The sequence below is a fragment of the Pleuronectes platessa genome, chromosome 7, assembly GCF_947347685.1.
Source record: "Pleuronectes platessa chromosome 7, fPlePla1.1, whole genome shotgun sequence".
NCBI classification, from domain to species: Eukaryota; Metazoa; Chordata; class Actinopteri; order Pleuronectiformes; family Pleuronectidae; genus Pleuronectes; species Pleuronectes platessa.
Genome location: NC_070632.1, coordinates 2,576,302 through 2,591,240, shown reverse-complemented (window position 1 = coordinate 2,591,240; position 14,939 = coordinate 2,576,302). Strand labels below are relative to the sequence as shown.

The following is a 14,939-nucleotide window of genomic DNA, read 5'->3' as shown; positions in this document are numbered from 1 at the left end:
ATCTCATTGTCTTCAGCGTTCAACAGGAACTGGAGGCGACTGTGCTCACAGCGCTGTAAAGTTATGACATCACCTGACGACAGATTAACGTTTCAACTTTGGTCTGAAGAGAGATAAACTACACTGAGCCTCCATAAACTGTTTCTATGTGTGTTGTATCTAGACGCTGGAGTCACGAGCTCGTTGCTGACTTTGTGTGTCTGCTGTTTGGTGCTTGGCAGGTGGTGTGCAGTGGTTTCATTCTTCCATTGAAAACAGTTGTGCACTTTCTCGGAAAATTCAGTGGGACTGGACCATAACGGCAAATAAAAACAAATTGCAGTTTTCATTGCAGCTCCACTTTATAAAATGTAAACTTGTGGGACTCCACATTTAAAGTTACCACCAGCAAACTGTATTAAATACTTAACCTCGTACAAACCATCATTCCGACTATATGACTGTGATATAGCTAATACAGTTTTTGCCCTGGAAGATACAACATCTATAAATTGTGACGTGATTTGATTAAAGAAATCGGCAGATCATCGGCGTGACTTCAGCTCAAACCTCGATTCAGACGAGTCGTTGAACAGGAAGTGTTTCTGGTCGACCTGTCCGCTCGTCGTGTTGATGGTGATGACGGGATATCCTTTCTGATTGGTCCAGTTGTGCATCAACTTCCCAACCTCATTGATCACACCATTGTCGTCGTCCACGGCCTGGAAACAAGCCACGTCTCAATTTAGATTTGAACACTTACATAATGCAGTATAAATAACAATTATTCAGACAATAGTATGAACATATTCATCATCTCAAAACAAGGGATGCTGAAACCTTTTGTATGTTATCCCACAGGTTCTTCTCGTCGGTGTTACTGTACTTGAAGTCCGAGAGGTACATCTGCAACACACAAACAAGGAATGACAGACACACTTTCCTCCTGCTTTCAAAACAACGATTCCACAGATGACAGTTTGTGTTGGGAGTTTATTTGTTTCATATTTCTGCACCTGCCTGTTCTGTTAGAAACTCTGATCGTGTTTTACCCTCTGCTGGAAACAAACAAAATGCTCTCACTCAGGACTGTGAACTGTGTCTTTGTGTTCTCCCTTTGCCACGGATTAAAACCAGATGTTGGAATGTTTGACCTCGGAGACACAGTAATGCCATGTTATTGTCAACAAATTACAATTTTGATATATGATGAAATATTTGTCCACTGACGCTGGAATAACGTTGTGTAACTGAGGGCACGACCATTCCCATCTGGGAGAGGGCTTTTGTTGGATTACCGGGGAATTGAGTGGCGTGCCGGGCCGAGGGTTCCCGTCTGAACGCTGGAGGCTCGCTCACCACAACCACAACCACGCAACCACAGAGAAACCACACGAAATGCATCCGCTGCACTGGGTGAAATCTGCAGTGCATGCAAGAGGCCTGATGACGTGAGGACGACTCAGAGCAAACTAACACAGCAACAAGCCACAGACACGCTGCAGCCATCACAACACTTTCTGTGTTGTGACACCACCTGTTCCTGAAGGAGGGAAACAAAAGAGTCGGCAAATCAATCTGCTGCTCTTCCATCCAGCTGAGGGAAAGTGACGCAGCTTCTTGGATTCAGAAACTCTTTGGTTGGAACCAGGGTTTCACAATATTACAGGGTGTTCGTGTGATTTCTGAAGCGGAAATTCTTTTTGACTTTTCTCACTGCCAATTAAAGCGTCTAATTATAAAAACTTTGGTGTGGTGGTTTGGTTCCCCACCCAGGTCGTATAAGTCCTACTTTATGGTGAGCCAAAGAAGAGGCTTTGCCAGGACTCTGTGGAGAGTGTTAACGTCCATTAGGACAACTCTATATAAAGATGGATAACATGGAAAGTGAAGCCAAATCATCTCGATCGCCCCCTGGTGGCTGGTTGCAGTATGGGACATAGATATATAATTTAAGGAGAATCGTCTGTCTTCAAGTAAGATTAAAGGAAAACTTCTGGACGGATCTCTGGGAGCTGTGGTGGAAGGATGAAGTGTGCGTCAGGGAAGAAGCCGGTACATTCCGGTGCAGATCCCGGAATCTTTGTTCTTTCTCCCAGGGAATAAGCCGTGGACCCTGGTTTTAAAAAATCCAGCACATTTAGGGGACTGATATCTATCGGTGTGGGTAACTTGGTGCAGCTCGATGGAACTTAAGGGCCTTGTCGGAGGCACGAGCTCAACTCAGTGAACATTCTAGAAAGATATGTGATATAGAAGAGAGATCCTCTCTACTGACAGTATCTGAAGATCACAGCTCAACTTCAGCCAATCTGAGAAGACGGGTAAAGTTATTTCTTACATTGACTCCTCGGTCGAACACGTTTTGACCCACGATGTCTGCCAGCATTCTCAGCACCATCGCCCCCTGCAGGGTAAACAAACACAAAAAGCACGTGGACATCAGCATCCATCGCGAAATATATATATAGAGAAAGAAACCTATCTAGTGTGAAATGCTGATTCAGTGGCGAGGTGACTCTGTACCTTACTGTAGGTGATTGAATCGAACAGGCTGAGGATCTCATGAGGGGTCTGGATCTCTCCCGGCGGGACAGTGAGCGGATGGGAAGCAGCCAGAGCGTCCTCCTCGAACGCCGTGTGGAGGTCAGACATGACAGACACGTCTTTCTGCAGAAAACAAACACACAGAGTTTGGAGTTGTATTGTTTGACTTCGCCTGCTGTGAACGTCCCTCCACCGCTCAACTCACCATTTTGAATGAGGGCTCGACTGCATCCACGGCAAAGTAGGCCATGTAGTTGGCGAAGCCCTCGTTCAGCCAAACCTCATTCCACCATTTCATCGTCACTAGATTTCCAAACCACTGTCGAAGAAATTGGAATAAAAACCATAGACACTATCGTCAAATTCCAACCCACTAACACAGATCAGAGTCAGGTCCATGATCCAGAAGGATCTAATATCATTTTAGTTTTGGTCACAGGTGAAACGCAAAGTTCTTCTTGCTCTAACCTGATGAGCTAGTTCATGTGCAATGATCATAGCGATGGATTCCTTGTGCAACAGCGAGGACACCCCCTCCTCAAAGAGCAGAGCTCCCTGCTGGTACGTGACCAGTCCCCAGTTCTCCATCGCAGTTGGGTTCAAGTCTGGCAGAGCGATTTGGTCTATTCACAGAGAAGAGGACGGAAGGTTTCAATCAGGAAAAACTCATTGATCAACTCAAACTGCTTCTCCTAAGGTGAAGGAGGAAACACATTCAATAGAGAAAGAGCAGACATGAAGGGAAACACACTTTAAATCAGGAATTCAGCAGATACAAGAACAAACGCACGGAAAAAGATCTGCTACTTTTCTAAGAAGGCAACTTAACCGACAAATGGTGAGGACGAGGAGGCCAGAACCCTTTAGATGTGAGAGTGTGTAGCCTGTGAGTTTAATCCCATGTCGGGTCACGGGTCAGATGTTAACGGGTCCTGGCAGGTCCGGATTGGACTTCGAGATAATCATAGGTAACGGGTCTGGTGCGGGGCGTGGAGGAAAATGCCCCCCCCGCACGTTGTTTTAGAAACAGTGAACTTTAGTGGATGAGCTCCTGAAGCCTTGAAAACTTTCTCAAAGTCTTACCCAGCTTCTTCAGCGAGTAATTGATTCCAAACTTCTTCTCGTAGAACTGGAGGATCTCTCCGGTGATGTTGGCGGCGTATTGAGCATGTCCTGCCGCGATGGCCTCGGGACGAGCAAACGTCTGCACAGAAGAAACGTGAAGCAAACAAGGTTATTTTACTATAAGTCAAACCTATTTTTATTGAAAACTACATTTGATTAACTGTGACTTTATGGAAATCTGTAGGAGCGATATATGAAATATTAAATTCTTCGAACCGGTTCAGGAAACATGAAAACAGTTTATTCAGCCAACCTCAATTTCCAAATGTTTGTTAGAAAAATTTAAGTTTATTGCTAAAAATCCAAACAGGCCAATATGGACACGACATAAACATTTTTATTTAATTCAACTCGAATAATAATATACATTTATATATATATATATATATATATACATACGTTAATCTTCACACGTTCATGGGCGGATTCAATTGATGTAAACTCTGAAACCGTGAAGGCGAACAGGTACGTGGACATCCTCGGTGTCTGGTCGAATACAGTGAACCACCACTCATCGTCTATGATGTCGGTCTCTGAGACGGTGGAAAGAAGAAGGAAGGACGTGTTTTATTCTGTGTTCACGTTCCAGAGGAGTTATCGAACGTGAGTTTTTGTGTGTTTTTTTTCACTTGATGCTATGACTGCGTTACTCAGAGCCTTGGTGCCTCTCCTGTGGATGATGGTGATGTCAAACACAGCCTTCATCTCAGGCTCGTCGAAACAAGGAAACGCCGTCCTGGCAAAGGTTGGCTCCATATTGGTGGCGGCCAAGAATCTATGAACAGAGATAAGGACGGTCAGCAGTCCATCGGGTTCATGTGCTGAAGGAACACCAGATGAAGAGGGCGGGATTCACACTTGATAAAGAACATGTGGTTTATCACTTCTAAATGATGAGCACTGATAATGTGGTGGTCACCGTTTGTCTGTACCACGCACAGGAAGTCAGATGCACGGTTTTGGACCAACAACAGCTGGAACCACTGAGCGACATCACAGCTACAGACTCCACAGTTTGAGAATATGAATTTAAACGAATGCAGAGAAAAGGGGAAAGAACAAACCCCCAGCGAGAGGGGACTGAGGGAATATCTTGTTTCCTGGAACAGAATAGAGAATGAATCAACCCACACGAGCACAATGTGTGGGCTGTGGTCATAAAGGGATCAGTTACCTCACAAGACACTGATAAAGTCGGATTGTTCTCTAGGAATACATTTTAAATCTAGAATCCTGGATTTCCCAAGCGGACAAATGAACAAGACTCCATAACCAAAGCCAATCTGGACTGTTTTAAGAACAGAAATAATACTAATGATATCAATAATAATATATAATAAACCTGTCAAAACACAGTTACAAGGTGCTTTACAAGTCAAAAAGGACAAATTGAGAGAAACAATTACAACAACAAGGAAGAGACACACAAGGTGATAAACTGTGCGTCGGAAGATAAGCTGAACAAATGTGATTCCATCTGGGTCAAGGAGTCGGCGAACAAGTTGGTACATGAAACCAATTAACATAATTTTACACTCAGCTCTTAACAGAAGTTTCCAATGTGAACTTTAGATAATAGAGATATTTTTATGATTAATGTTTGAAATGATTTATCTGCCTGTCTCGACCGACTCTTTTCTTGACTATCATGCAAATATGGGAAAGAGGAGTCAAGGTGTCGTTTAAACACACAAATACATTTTATTTACTGCGTCCGGGTTTTTTCTCCACATTCTGGCTTCAAAGTTCACGAACATGCCGACGTCAGAATAGACCATTCTTCAGATTGGTGAATGGGAAATACTGAAGCCAAATCTAGATATGACATATATATTTATGTGTTTTAAACCCTTCTACTTCTTTTTATATTCTATTCTATTTTGGCACCAAACAGCCTTAAACAACTTTATCAATGATTAATGCCCTCGGAGTAATAATCACGTTGTGTTAAAGTAGACGGACGCTCTAACTTTTTATTTGGAAACTGCACGAAATTGCACACAATCAGCAAAATGTCAAAAAACATAGACGTATCAAAGTTAAAAAACGTAATGAGTTCTTTCCTGACGCAGACGACTTACAAGTTTCATGATAATCTGACAGGTAGTTATTACGCAAACAGACTAAACTGACAGAGTTGTTTCTCTACAGGCAGATTCCACCAGGACACTCAACAACAAGCAATGATCACAAATTCTGCACAGAGAAATTTAAAAGCTTTAAACTTTACCTCGCTGGCTCCATATCACCTTCATATTCAGGGACACCTTCTGAATACATGCTGAGGAACAGTCCATCCATATACTCCAATGACTGTCCCTTAAAATTCAGAAACAAGCTGTAGTTTCCTCCTGCCTCCAACGCCACGTTCAGCTGGATCTCCAAAAAATCAGCTTCCCCAGGATACACCACGGAGGAACGTATCTCCTCATTGGGGTTGTCTCTGTTCATCACCACCGGGTCGGAAACTTCCAGCCTTCTGCTGTGGAGGTAGATGCTGCTCGTCGACTGGACGCACTTCATGTTAACTGTGGAGTTTCCATTGAAGACGGTGGTCTGGTTGGGAGTGGTGACGTTCACCACCTCAATGATCCGGTGGTAGAAGTGAGTCTTCAGGAAGACCTCGTAGCTCTCAGGTACCAGGTTCTTCGGCAGCCGCCTGTCAGGTGGCGGCGGCTCGGTGGTGGTTACGAAGGGGGGGCGGTCTGTCGGGTTCATCGAGCCGATCTGAGTCTTGTAGAAAATGATCATGGTGATGATGCCGGCGATGACAGAGACCGTCAGGACGATGAAGGCCCCGGCGATGAGCTTGGTATTGCAGGAGTTCTTCGTCATGGTGGCTGCTCCCTTCACTCAGTCCTGGAGGTCTGGTTGCTCCTCTGGTAGAGATGAGGCTGACGAGTCCCTGAGCCTGTGTGACTCTGGTCTGCAACATCTGATCCGTGCACATCTAAGTAACCTTCCTCCCATAAACAGGGCTTGGCCTCAGCTATTAATGGTCTCTACCAAGATTAGGCATTAACTTGGGCATTGACAAAGGAGCAAAGATTAAGGCTCATGATGCGGGGAGGGCGATGTTCATTGGTCTCGTTGTAAATAATCAGTCAGATTGCGCGCTCTCACATCTGGAGGTGGTTACTGTGTCTTCCCACTAATGCAGGGGTTACGTAAACCTCGAGGAACACTTTATCCACACACTGCGCTCTGCAGCCCATCACACACATCCCGCTCCCTCTCTGCGAACACAGCACAACCTGATCACCGTCACATCTCCACCGGACACCAGAGCTGCAGGGGAGGACATCATCTGCGACTGCAGAAGAGTCTAGAGTCCAGAGTCCTGTCCTCAAACTCACTTCCTTCTCCTCGGGCCAAGTCGCACAGAGGTCAGAGGAGTGGCGTCCCAGCATCAATGGGAACACGGGTCCTGTGAGACTGACAACCTCCCAGCAAACCAGAAGCATATGAGGAGAGCAGTGCTGAGTGGGCTGGTAAAGACCGGGGGGGGAGAGAGAGAGAGGGATTTGGGAAATCACTGAATTTGCTGGAAAGCCCCAAACCTCAGGAAACCGTGGCCATCACACACATGCACACATTCCTCACCTCAGGATAGGAAACAACAGCACAACGGCGTCCATGTACGAAAACAGGGCGCAGCGCCAGTCGTTTCTACTGGGAACAGATGTTCCTGTTGAAGGGTCAAGGAGAACAAACCAACCCCAGCATGTTGAAAAATCAAGTTCGCTAGACGTCGGTGTCAGATCATCACCACAGCGTGGCCGGGTGCAGGTGGAGGCCATCTTACTGGTCGGGATGACACTTCATCCCGGGTCAACGGGGATGAAATTACTTTTACTACACTTGTGAAAGCACATTCTGGTGTAACTTGAGAAATACGCACACCATCATGAATCGCTTGCATTTAGTGGAGAGGTTTTAAGAGCGAGGCAAAGCAAATAAAAAAAAATTTAAACAATCCCCTGGTGAGCGTATTCCAGTAAATTCAAAATGTCTGAAGGACCAGATGTTACAACATCTGTCACAAGGTTCTACTGACGGAGCCGTCGCCAGGTAAATTCATGTTCCCTGTGTAAAACACAAACACACGCACACGCACGCACACGCACACGCACACACACACAGAGGACATCCATTGACTTGATCTAATTTCCCTACTTCTAACCTGAACTTGTCACCATAAAATTAAATGATTTACTTTTTGTCCCCATAAGGCAGAAAGGTCCCCATAATGTTAGCGTGTAAACAGGTTATGTCCCCACAAGGTGAATGAAAAACATCCAGAGGTTCAGAGGACCGGAGAGAATTCCAGAGTTCCTGTAATTTAATCAGAAATGTTCCCAGGTTTCAAAAAGGTGCACAGGCAGGTGAGGAGGGAAGGGATGAAGTGTGGGGAACAGGTTTGGGGTGGTAAAGGTCTTTCAACACACACACACACACACACACACACACCTGTAGAGTCATAATTCCTAATAACACAACTCCCCAGCACAGAAAGTCAAAAACGACAACAAAGATACGAGCACAATCATTTATGGATGATCTTGTGGAATGTTTTACACTCAAACGTCTCATGACATCAACAACCACACACACACACACACACACACACACACACACACACACACACACACACACACACACACACACACACACACACACACACACACACACACACACACACACACACACACACACACACACACACACACACATTGATTCTGTGCACGCTGGAGAAAATAAATACCCTCATGCACACGTCTGCAGGGACTGAAGTTCCTGTTCGCCAACTCTTGGACGAGAACGTCCCCTACTGGCGAGGACCAGAACTGCAAAGGCACTGACTCCAGAACAGTTTGAGGCTCACGGGTAAAAAGAGGACGACAGTAACATTTCACAACATCGTAAAATAAATTGGAATTTCCTGATCATATATAAAAACTGAAGAATAATTTGGAAGAGACGGTTCAATGATTCATGAAATCCATACGTTCACTCTCTCTCTGCATTAGAACAACACTTTGCAACGTTTCTCCTCAAAGCAGCAGTTTGATTAAAGTGAGTTTGATCAGTAACAGTAACGTAGTGTTGCCTTAAAAAGGAAAAACACTAAATCAAAGTCCAGATCACATCGACCGCACAACAACCCAATAGAGGCCATCTTAATCTTATCTTCGTGTGAGTTCACTTAGATTTAAAGTGTGATTGACTAAAAGGAGATTTGAGCCTTTTACTTTCCACAGATGACCATTTTTTCATCTGTTGCTAAAATGTTCATAGTTCAAATTTTTTTTTTTAATACAATTATTGTGTCTTCAAGCACATGATCATTTAAGCCTCCATTTTGTATATCTCATCTATATTGAGCAGTTTTCTTTGAAAAGCTTCATGAATCAGAAACATTAAATTCGTCTGAGGTTAAATACTGAATTACTGAATTCCATCAATGACCGAATGACAGCAGTAAAGATAAAGTACAGTACAAAGAGCTTTTCCACAATTGAGGAATTTATATTATTGATAATCTGACACTTAGAATAAAGGCAAAAATATTGTTTATTTATTTTAAGGACTATTTTAATAAAGGTTCAAATATTTCGATGAATAAGACCTAATATTCCATTGGTAAAAATTTCTGAAAAAGTAGGAATATAACAATAATAAAATAAGTATAAAGTTGTGATATTTTAATTCCCCAAACTGTTTATTTTATGAAATTGAAATGTTCTTGAAATGATTCAGGACTTTATTCCTGACGCACTGAGTTTCTTCTCAAAAAACTTTAAGGGATTTAATTTCTGAAATGACAACTTTTACTGAACACTGACTTTAAACTAAAATCTTCAAATATGTTTGCCTTTATTCTGAAGGGTCAAACAGTCCCTCAGCCCCAGAGCACTGTTTTCACTCAAGCTGCTTTCAGAGCTGCACTGAAGTCTGGACATTTTCCTGAGATTTTCCAGAGGGGCTGCAGGAGAGAACCCAAGAATCTGGGTCTATTGCTCTGGAACTTTTCTGGAACCTTTGCTGCCAGCTCCCTAGAGTGACATTCAGAAAACGTGAGAGTGAGTCCCTCTGAGAACACCTCAGGAAAATGTCCAGAGAAGGAACCGTGAGGAGATGAGGTTTCTAACACGTGACGGAGGTGAAACCGGAAGAATACTAATATATCAGGAGATTCCAGAGCTTTTGGTGATAATGGCTGATGCCGAAGTGGATGAACTGTAAACAACAACACTGATCTTTCCACAGCAGAATGTATGCGTCATGTCCGGGCCTCCTGCTGCTCTACAGGCTCCGCCCCTCCCATGAATGTTCCCACATGTTCCTGTTGTTGTGAACGAGTCGGACCCGACAACCTGCTGCTGCTGCTTCACATGGAAAAGAAAAACGTTGGAACATTTTGCAGAGTTCAAGTCTGAAAGCAGCTTTAGTTTAAAGGCATTTATCCACAACATGGAGAAGCCACCAGTGTTTTGATAATACTTGGGCCAAGCACACGTCAGGTCAAGATGTCATCGATGTCACTTTTCCAGCAGTGAAATGAATCCAGACCAACACCAGTCGGTGAAATCAGCACGAAGCATCTTTGCTTTTTTTAAAATATTCGACAAACAGAGTTAAAATAAGAACGATGCTGCTCATCGTCGTCTTGTCAATGTTTTGGAAACAACTTGCAGTCGTTTGATTATAATTCAAGTCTGAGTTTTATCTGCAGCCAAATGTGCATGAATGTGTTCCTATGAGTGCACGTTCAGTTCGTTCAGACAGAAATAAAAATGATGTGTGAGAATCATATATTGCTTTCTCCTGGAATCTGCCAGCTCATTTAGGTCACTACCACAGCCAGCTGTCTAGATGCTGAACACAGTAACAGGACTGTTCCAGGATGGCCGACAGCTCCCCGTAGCTCTCCTCTCTCCACGTGGGAAGCAGCCTCTCATTATTTAGGGCCTGAAGCTTTGGCGTCCCCTCCCGGAGGACGTGGTACAGGCACGGCCAGCGGTGCTGAATCCTCAGCCTGGTCCTCCGGTCCAGCGTGATACCACGGACGATCTTCTTGGCACGAAGCTCGCGCAGGACGGGCAGCTTCAGGCAGGAGAAGACCAAGCCTCGGCTGGGCGACACGTCCAGGAACTCCAGAGACGGAGACTCCAGAGTGTACGAGATGCCCAGATTCCTCAGCGGCACCAGGATGTGTAACGTCAGAGACTTCAGGTTGGGCAGGGAGTTGGTTAAGGTCTGCAGCGTCGAGGGAGTCACTCCTTTGAATACCCAGAAGTATTTGAGCTCGAGGACTCGCAGCTGCTGGAACTGGGTGAGCAGCGACACGGACACGTCCGACCAGTCGAAGTGGAGCCGCAGCTTGGAGATGCGTGGGCAGCTCTGAGTGAGCTCAGTGAGCAGCTCCTGGAAACTGGTCACCTGTCAAACACAGAGAAGAACAATGAGCTGAGAGATTTGTTTTATGGTTTTTCCTCATGGTTTATTTCTGTATTAGATTCTGTCAGGAAGTGTTAAATGACTGGTTTTCACTCGTCGTGATTTTATTTCCTCAGTGACACATCGTCAGAGAACCCTCCAGGTTGACCTGGACCATCAAACACTTTATTAACTCTGAACAACTCACTAAAGACAGATTCACAGTGAACACATCATCACGATACCTGGTCCATTTTGGTGATGCTGTCCTGGTGTGAACTGGAGCTGGAGTGGACCTTGAGGTCGAGCGGCTCCAGCAGAGTGAAGGTCCAGTTCAGATCCAGGTGGCTGAGGTCTCTGCAGTGAACATTGTTCAGCAGGTGGCTCAGCAGCTCGCTCCACTTGTTGAAGCGATCCCCCAGGTCGAAGCTGGCCTTCAGCGTGAGCAGACTGGCCCGGCGGGAGATGAGGTGGTGGGTGTAATGGTGCACCCAAGCTTTCCACCTCTCAAACTCGCGGTTGGAAACCAGCAGCCCCTCCTGACCCAGGTGGAAGACACCGCGTCGGGAATAGTCCGCCACCCTCCACAGCTTCCAGGAGCGGACGAGGCAGCTCCAGCTCAGACAAACCAGAGCGCAGCTGCACTTGTCCACCTCGTTCAGGAAGGACAGGACGTGCAGCTGGCACTCCACCGGCAGGAAGTTGAAAGGGAAGTAGTCGTCTGCCGCTTTGCGCCGGCTGCTCACCGGGACCAGGTGTCTCTTTCGTGGGGACATGGTGGCAGCTGAGGAGATGATGATGCTGGTCATTGGTGGAGGTCAGAATCTCCACCGGGTGGTCTTGTGGTCCGGCTTTGCCATAAATATCTTGGGTCTGGTGGAGTCTTAAGAAAACAAAAATAAACTTTTTAAATTACTTTACTCCAAGCCGGTCAAGGCAGAAACACACAGACTCCGGTCACTGGGAGGTCGAAGCTAAAACAGGTAATGACACATGAGCACAGAATGGATGAAATAATAATAACCAGAGATTCCTCTAAAAAAACGACCTCCATAGCAGAGGTGGTTAAAATCAGAAGAAGAAGAAGAAGAAGAATAGAGAGCTATTCAAAATCTAGATTACTAGGTGCTCCACAAAGCTGTTTAAAGACAATAGTTATAAATATAAAAAAGACAATTCAAAGGTAGATTCATGTTCTGAGTCAAATCCAGACAGGTTCTTAGATAAATGTCTTATGAAGGGACTCAAACCTTGTCTCTAAATTTAACCATGACCCACTCATGCTTAACCCTAGTTAACCAACCCACAGTTCACACCGACCCCTGACATTCACCAGAGTTACTAACTGTTGAACCCAAACCATTCCTCTAACCTCGATCTAACTGTAACACATGTCATAACCTCAGAATTGAATGGTTTACGTTAAGATTAGATAATCCTTTATTAGTCCCACAACGGGGACATTTACATTGCGAGGACAAGACCCCACAACATGTGAAATAACTCAACCACACACACACACACACACACACACACTATAGATGATTTCCCTTTAAACTCAACAGACTAAATGTGAGTCCTTCGTCTGCAGGTGATTAAACCGAGTGTGATGTAAAGCTCGTGCTTCGGTGACTTCCTGCTGGAACGAGCCTGCAGGTAACGTGATATTCACGTGCTCAGTAATCGAAGTATTGAGTGACACGTCGGTTTGTTACTCGAGTTTCTCCGGCAGCTCCGTCAGGATGCTGCTCGCCTGTCAGTCAAGTTAACACGTCACACGCGGATGAGCTCATTGTCCCGAAGTGGAGATTAAATGTTTTTATTCTTGAATCAACACGGAAGTCTCGTGTTTACCTTTTTCTCGAACTGGCTTCCTCCTCGTCCCCGGTTAAAAAAAAGCTAAGCTGCTAGGAGCTAGCAGGCAAACAGACAAAGGAATTAAAATTAATGATAATTAAAGCGCGTTATTCCCAATTTTACTATATGTTATCTTATAAAGCGACGCGTTAAAAACGGTTAAACTGGTTAAACAAAGTTAAAACGTAAAAGCCGTGAGGATACGTGGTCAGTAAGTGCCCCGGCTAGTTAGCATCCGAACAGCTGAGCTCTGTTGTTGTTTTTGTTGTGGCTCGATGGTGATGGCGTCATCAACGTGCGTTGGGCTGCTTGCTTCGCCCGCCGGAGTGTCGCCCCCGGGCGGGGGTTAACGCATGGGACACCGCAATCTGCGTGAGAAGAAGAAGAATTGTTGTTATTTTAATAAATATGCGGTTTGAGTGACGATAAACGGTTTAATTGATAATGATTTCAAATATTTTATATTGTTGTGGTGTTGTGTTTTTTCTGAAACAAAACAATGAAAGATAAAACCAATCAGACTATAAAAATATTTTTTTTCTCTGTTATTAACAATTGTGTGTGTGTGGGGGGGGGGGGGGGGGGGGGGGGTAACACGTGTTAATATTCAAGACTCAAGAAGGTTTATTGTAATTTTCCAAACATGATAGGAAATGAAACTGAGCTCCCAGAGAGCAGCAGTGAAATAGAAACACTAGAATCTACAAGCTAAGCAAAGGCAGCAAATACATACAATAAAATAAAAGCAATAAATCAAAGAGAATCTCAAAACTAAACAAGGGTAAAATTAAAAAAGGTGCAAATTAGCATTGATTTGAATTCATGTTCCCCAACAATTTCAATGTGTTCATGTTCAATTGAAGTGTTTTTGGAACGACTGATTTTCTCCGTGGGAAACGTGAATCTGGTTCCAGGTGTGTTACTGGTGGTTTCCTCCAGCAGATGGCCCTGTGCACTCACAGATACCGAGTGGCCCTGGTGATGGAGGGTGACCCTCCTGGAAGTGGTGACCTCCTCTGGCTTCCTCTCTATCAAACCGCTGATACAAGCTGTTTCCTGCACATGTGGGCTCGGCCTGAGGGAACCAATAAGAAACCTCCAGTCCCAACTGACCACAGTCCCACAAACATGTAAACAGCAGCAGGGTTGCTGGAGCTGCTGCTGCTGGTCGGTGCCACTGTGTGTCGTGTGTGTGATCTCACAGTGAAGATGTCCATCCACCTCCTGGAGACAAGTTCAGGTTCATTCACAATAAATGGTTTCACAATTAAAACCCATGTGACTCTGTCGGTTTAATGGTAAATATGAGGTTGTGAGGGTTGTGTGAGTCTCCACACGAGTCATGTCCTCCTCGTGCTTCGGTGAGACATTTCTACATCGTGCGTTTCTTTGTAAAGTCAGAGAAAGGCAGGAAGTGACACGTCAGAGGGGCCCGTTCTGTGAGAGAGGGTGAAAACACACAAACCCACCGGATCCTCAGAGGATTACTACATATTTCTATAATACTGTACACAGCTACTATTGTGAAGCCAGATTTCAAACAGGGTAGAAAAATGCGAGGGGGACTCAGGGACATATAATTATATTGCGTTCACTGATTCCTCAGAAACTCTAAATACATACATAGTTTTCCTTTTTCAGGGGATATGTAATGTATTAGTTATACATACATGTCTGGGTGCTTCTTTACTTTATTCTTTTATAACGTATTCTTCTTTCTTCCTTGAGGAGAAGAGCTGGAATCATAGACTCATCCTCAACTTGATCCTGTAGAACCTGGATCCTCAGCATCAGACATTTCAGAATCAGGACCAAGAATTGCCTCCTCATTGTCCCGATGGTCATGCAGCGTCTTTATGACCGTGTCAAACGTAAGACAAGCCATACTATCAATCTGGATGAAGAAAATCAAATGCATATCAGTCTATTAAGTTATATTTCGACTTTTATTTAGCTGATCTAGCCATGGTTAGCTAGCCAGAAAAGGAGCT

The 14,939-nt window shown here is 44.6% G+C and overlaps 2 protein-coding genes across 2 annotated transcripts in view; both read right to left on the bottom strand.

Annotated features, from left to right (window-relative positions):
* LOC128445056 (aminopeptidase Ey) overlaps positions 1-7,093 on the bottom strand; it is a gene marked incomplete in the record, with an annotated part of 11,566 nt that extends 4,473 nt beyond the window's left edge. Inside the window, 10 exon segments of the mRNA XM_053427816.1 lie at positions 550-701; positions 820-885; positions 2,321-2,386; positions 2,506-2,649; positions 2,732-2,845; positions 2,995-3,149; positions 3,610-3,730; positions 4,051-4,184; positions 4,281-4,426; positions 5,882-7,093. Of these exon segments, the coding sequence (XP_053283791.1) occupies positions 550-701; positions 820-885; positions 2,321-2,386; positions 2,506-2,649; positions 2,732-2,845; positions 2,995-3,149; positions 3,610-3,730; positions 4,051-4,184; positions 4,281-4,426; positions 5,882-6,486 (1,703 nt within the window).
* A 1,093-nt stretch (positions 7,094-8,186) lies between these two features.
* si:dkey-12e7.1 (uncharacterized protein LOC557553 homolog) lies at positions 8,187-13,242 on the bottom strand. Its single transcript, XM_053426298.1, has 3 exons — positions 12,946-13,242; positions 11,337-11,974; positions 8,187-11,094 (listed from the first exon to the last, which is right to left on the bottom strand). The coding sequence occupies exons 2-3, from the start codon at positions 11,898-11,900 to the stop codon at positions 10,507-10,509; spliced, it is 1,152 nt and encodes a 383-aa protein (XP_053282273.1). The 5' UTR covers positions 11,901-11,974; positions 12,946-13,242; the 3' UTR covers positions 8,187-10,506.
* Between the last annotated feature and the right edge of the window lie 1,697 nt (positions 13,243-14,939).

What these genes read in the sequence shown, in the direction of transcription:
- si:dkey-12e7.1 (XM_053426298.1), bottom strand. Translation starts at nt 11,900, where the DNA reads ATGACCAGCATCATCATCTCCTCAGCTGCCACCATGTCCCCACGAAAG. An exon ending in GCATCACCAAAATGGACCAG is followed by an intron (nt 11,095 to 11,336) that starts GTATCGTGATGA and finishes TGTGTTTGACAG; the next exon opens with GTGACCAGTTTCCAGGAGCT.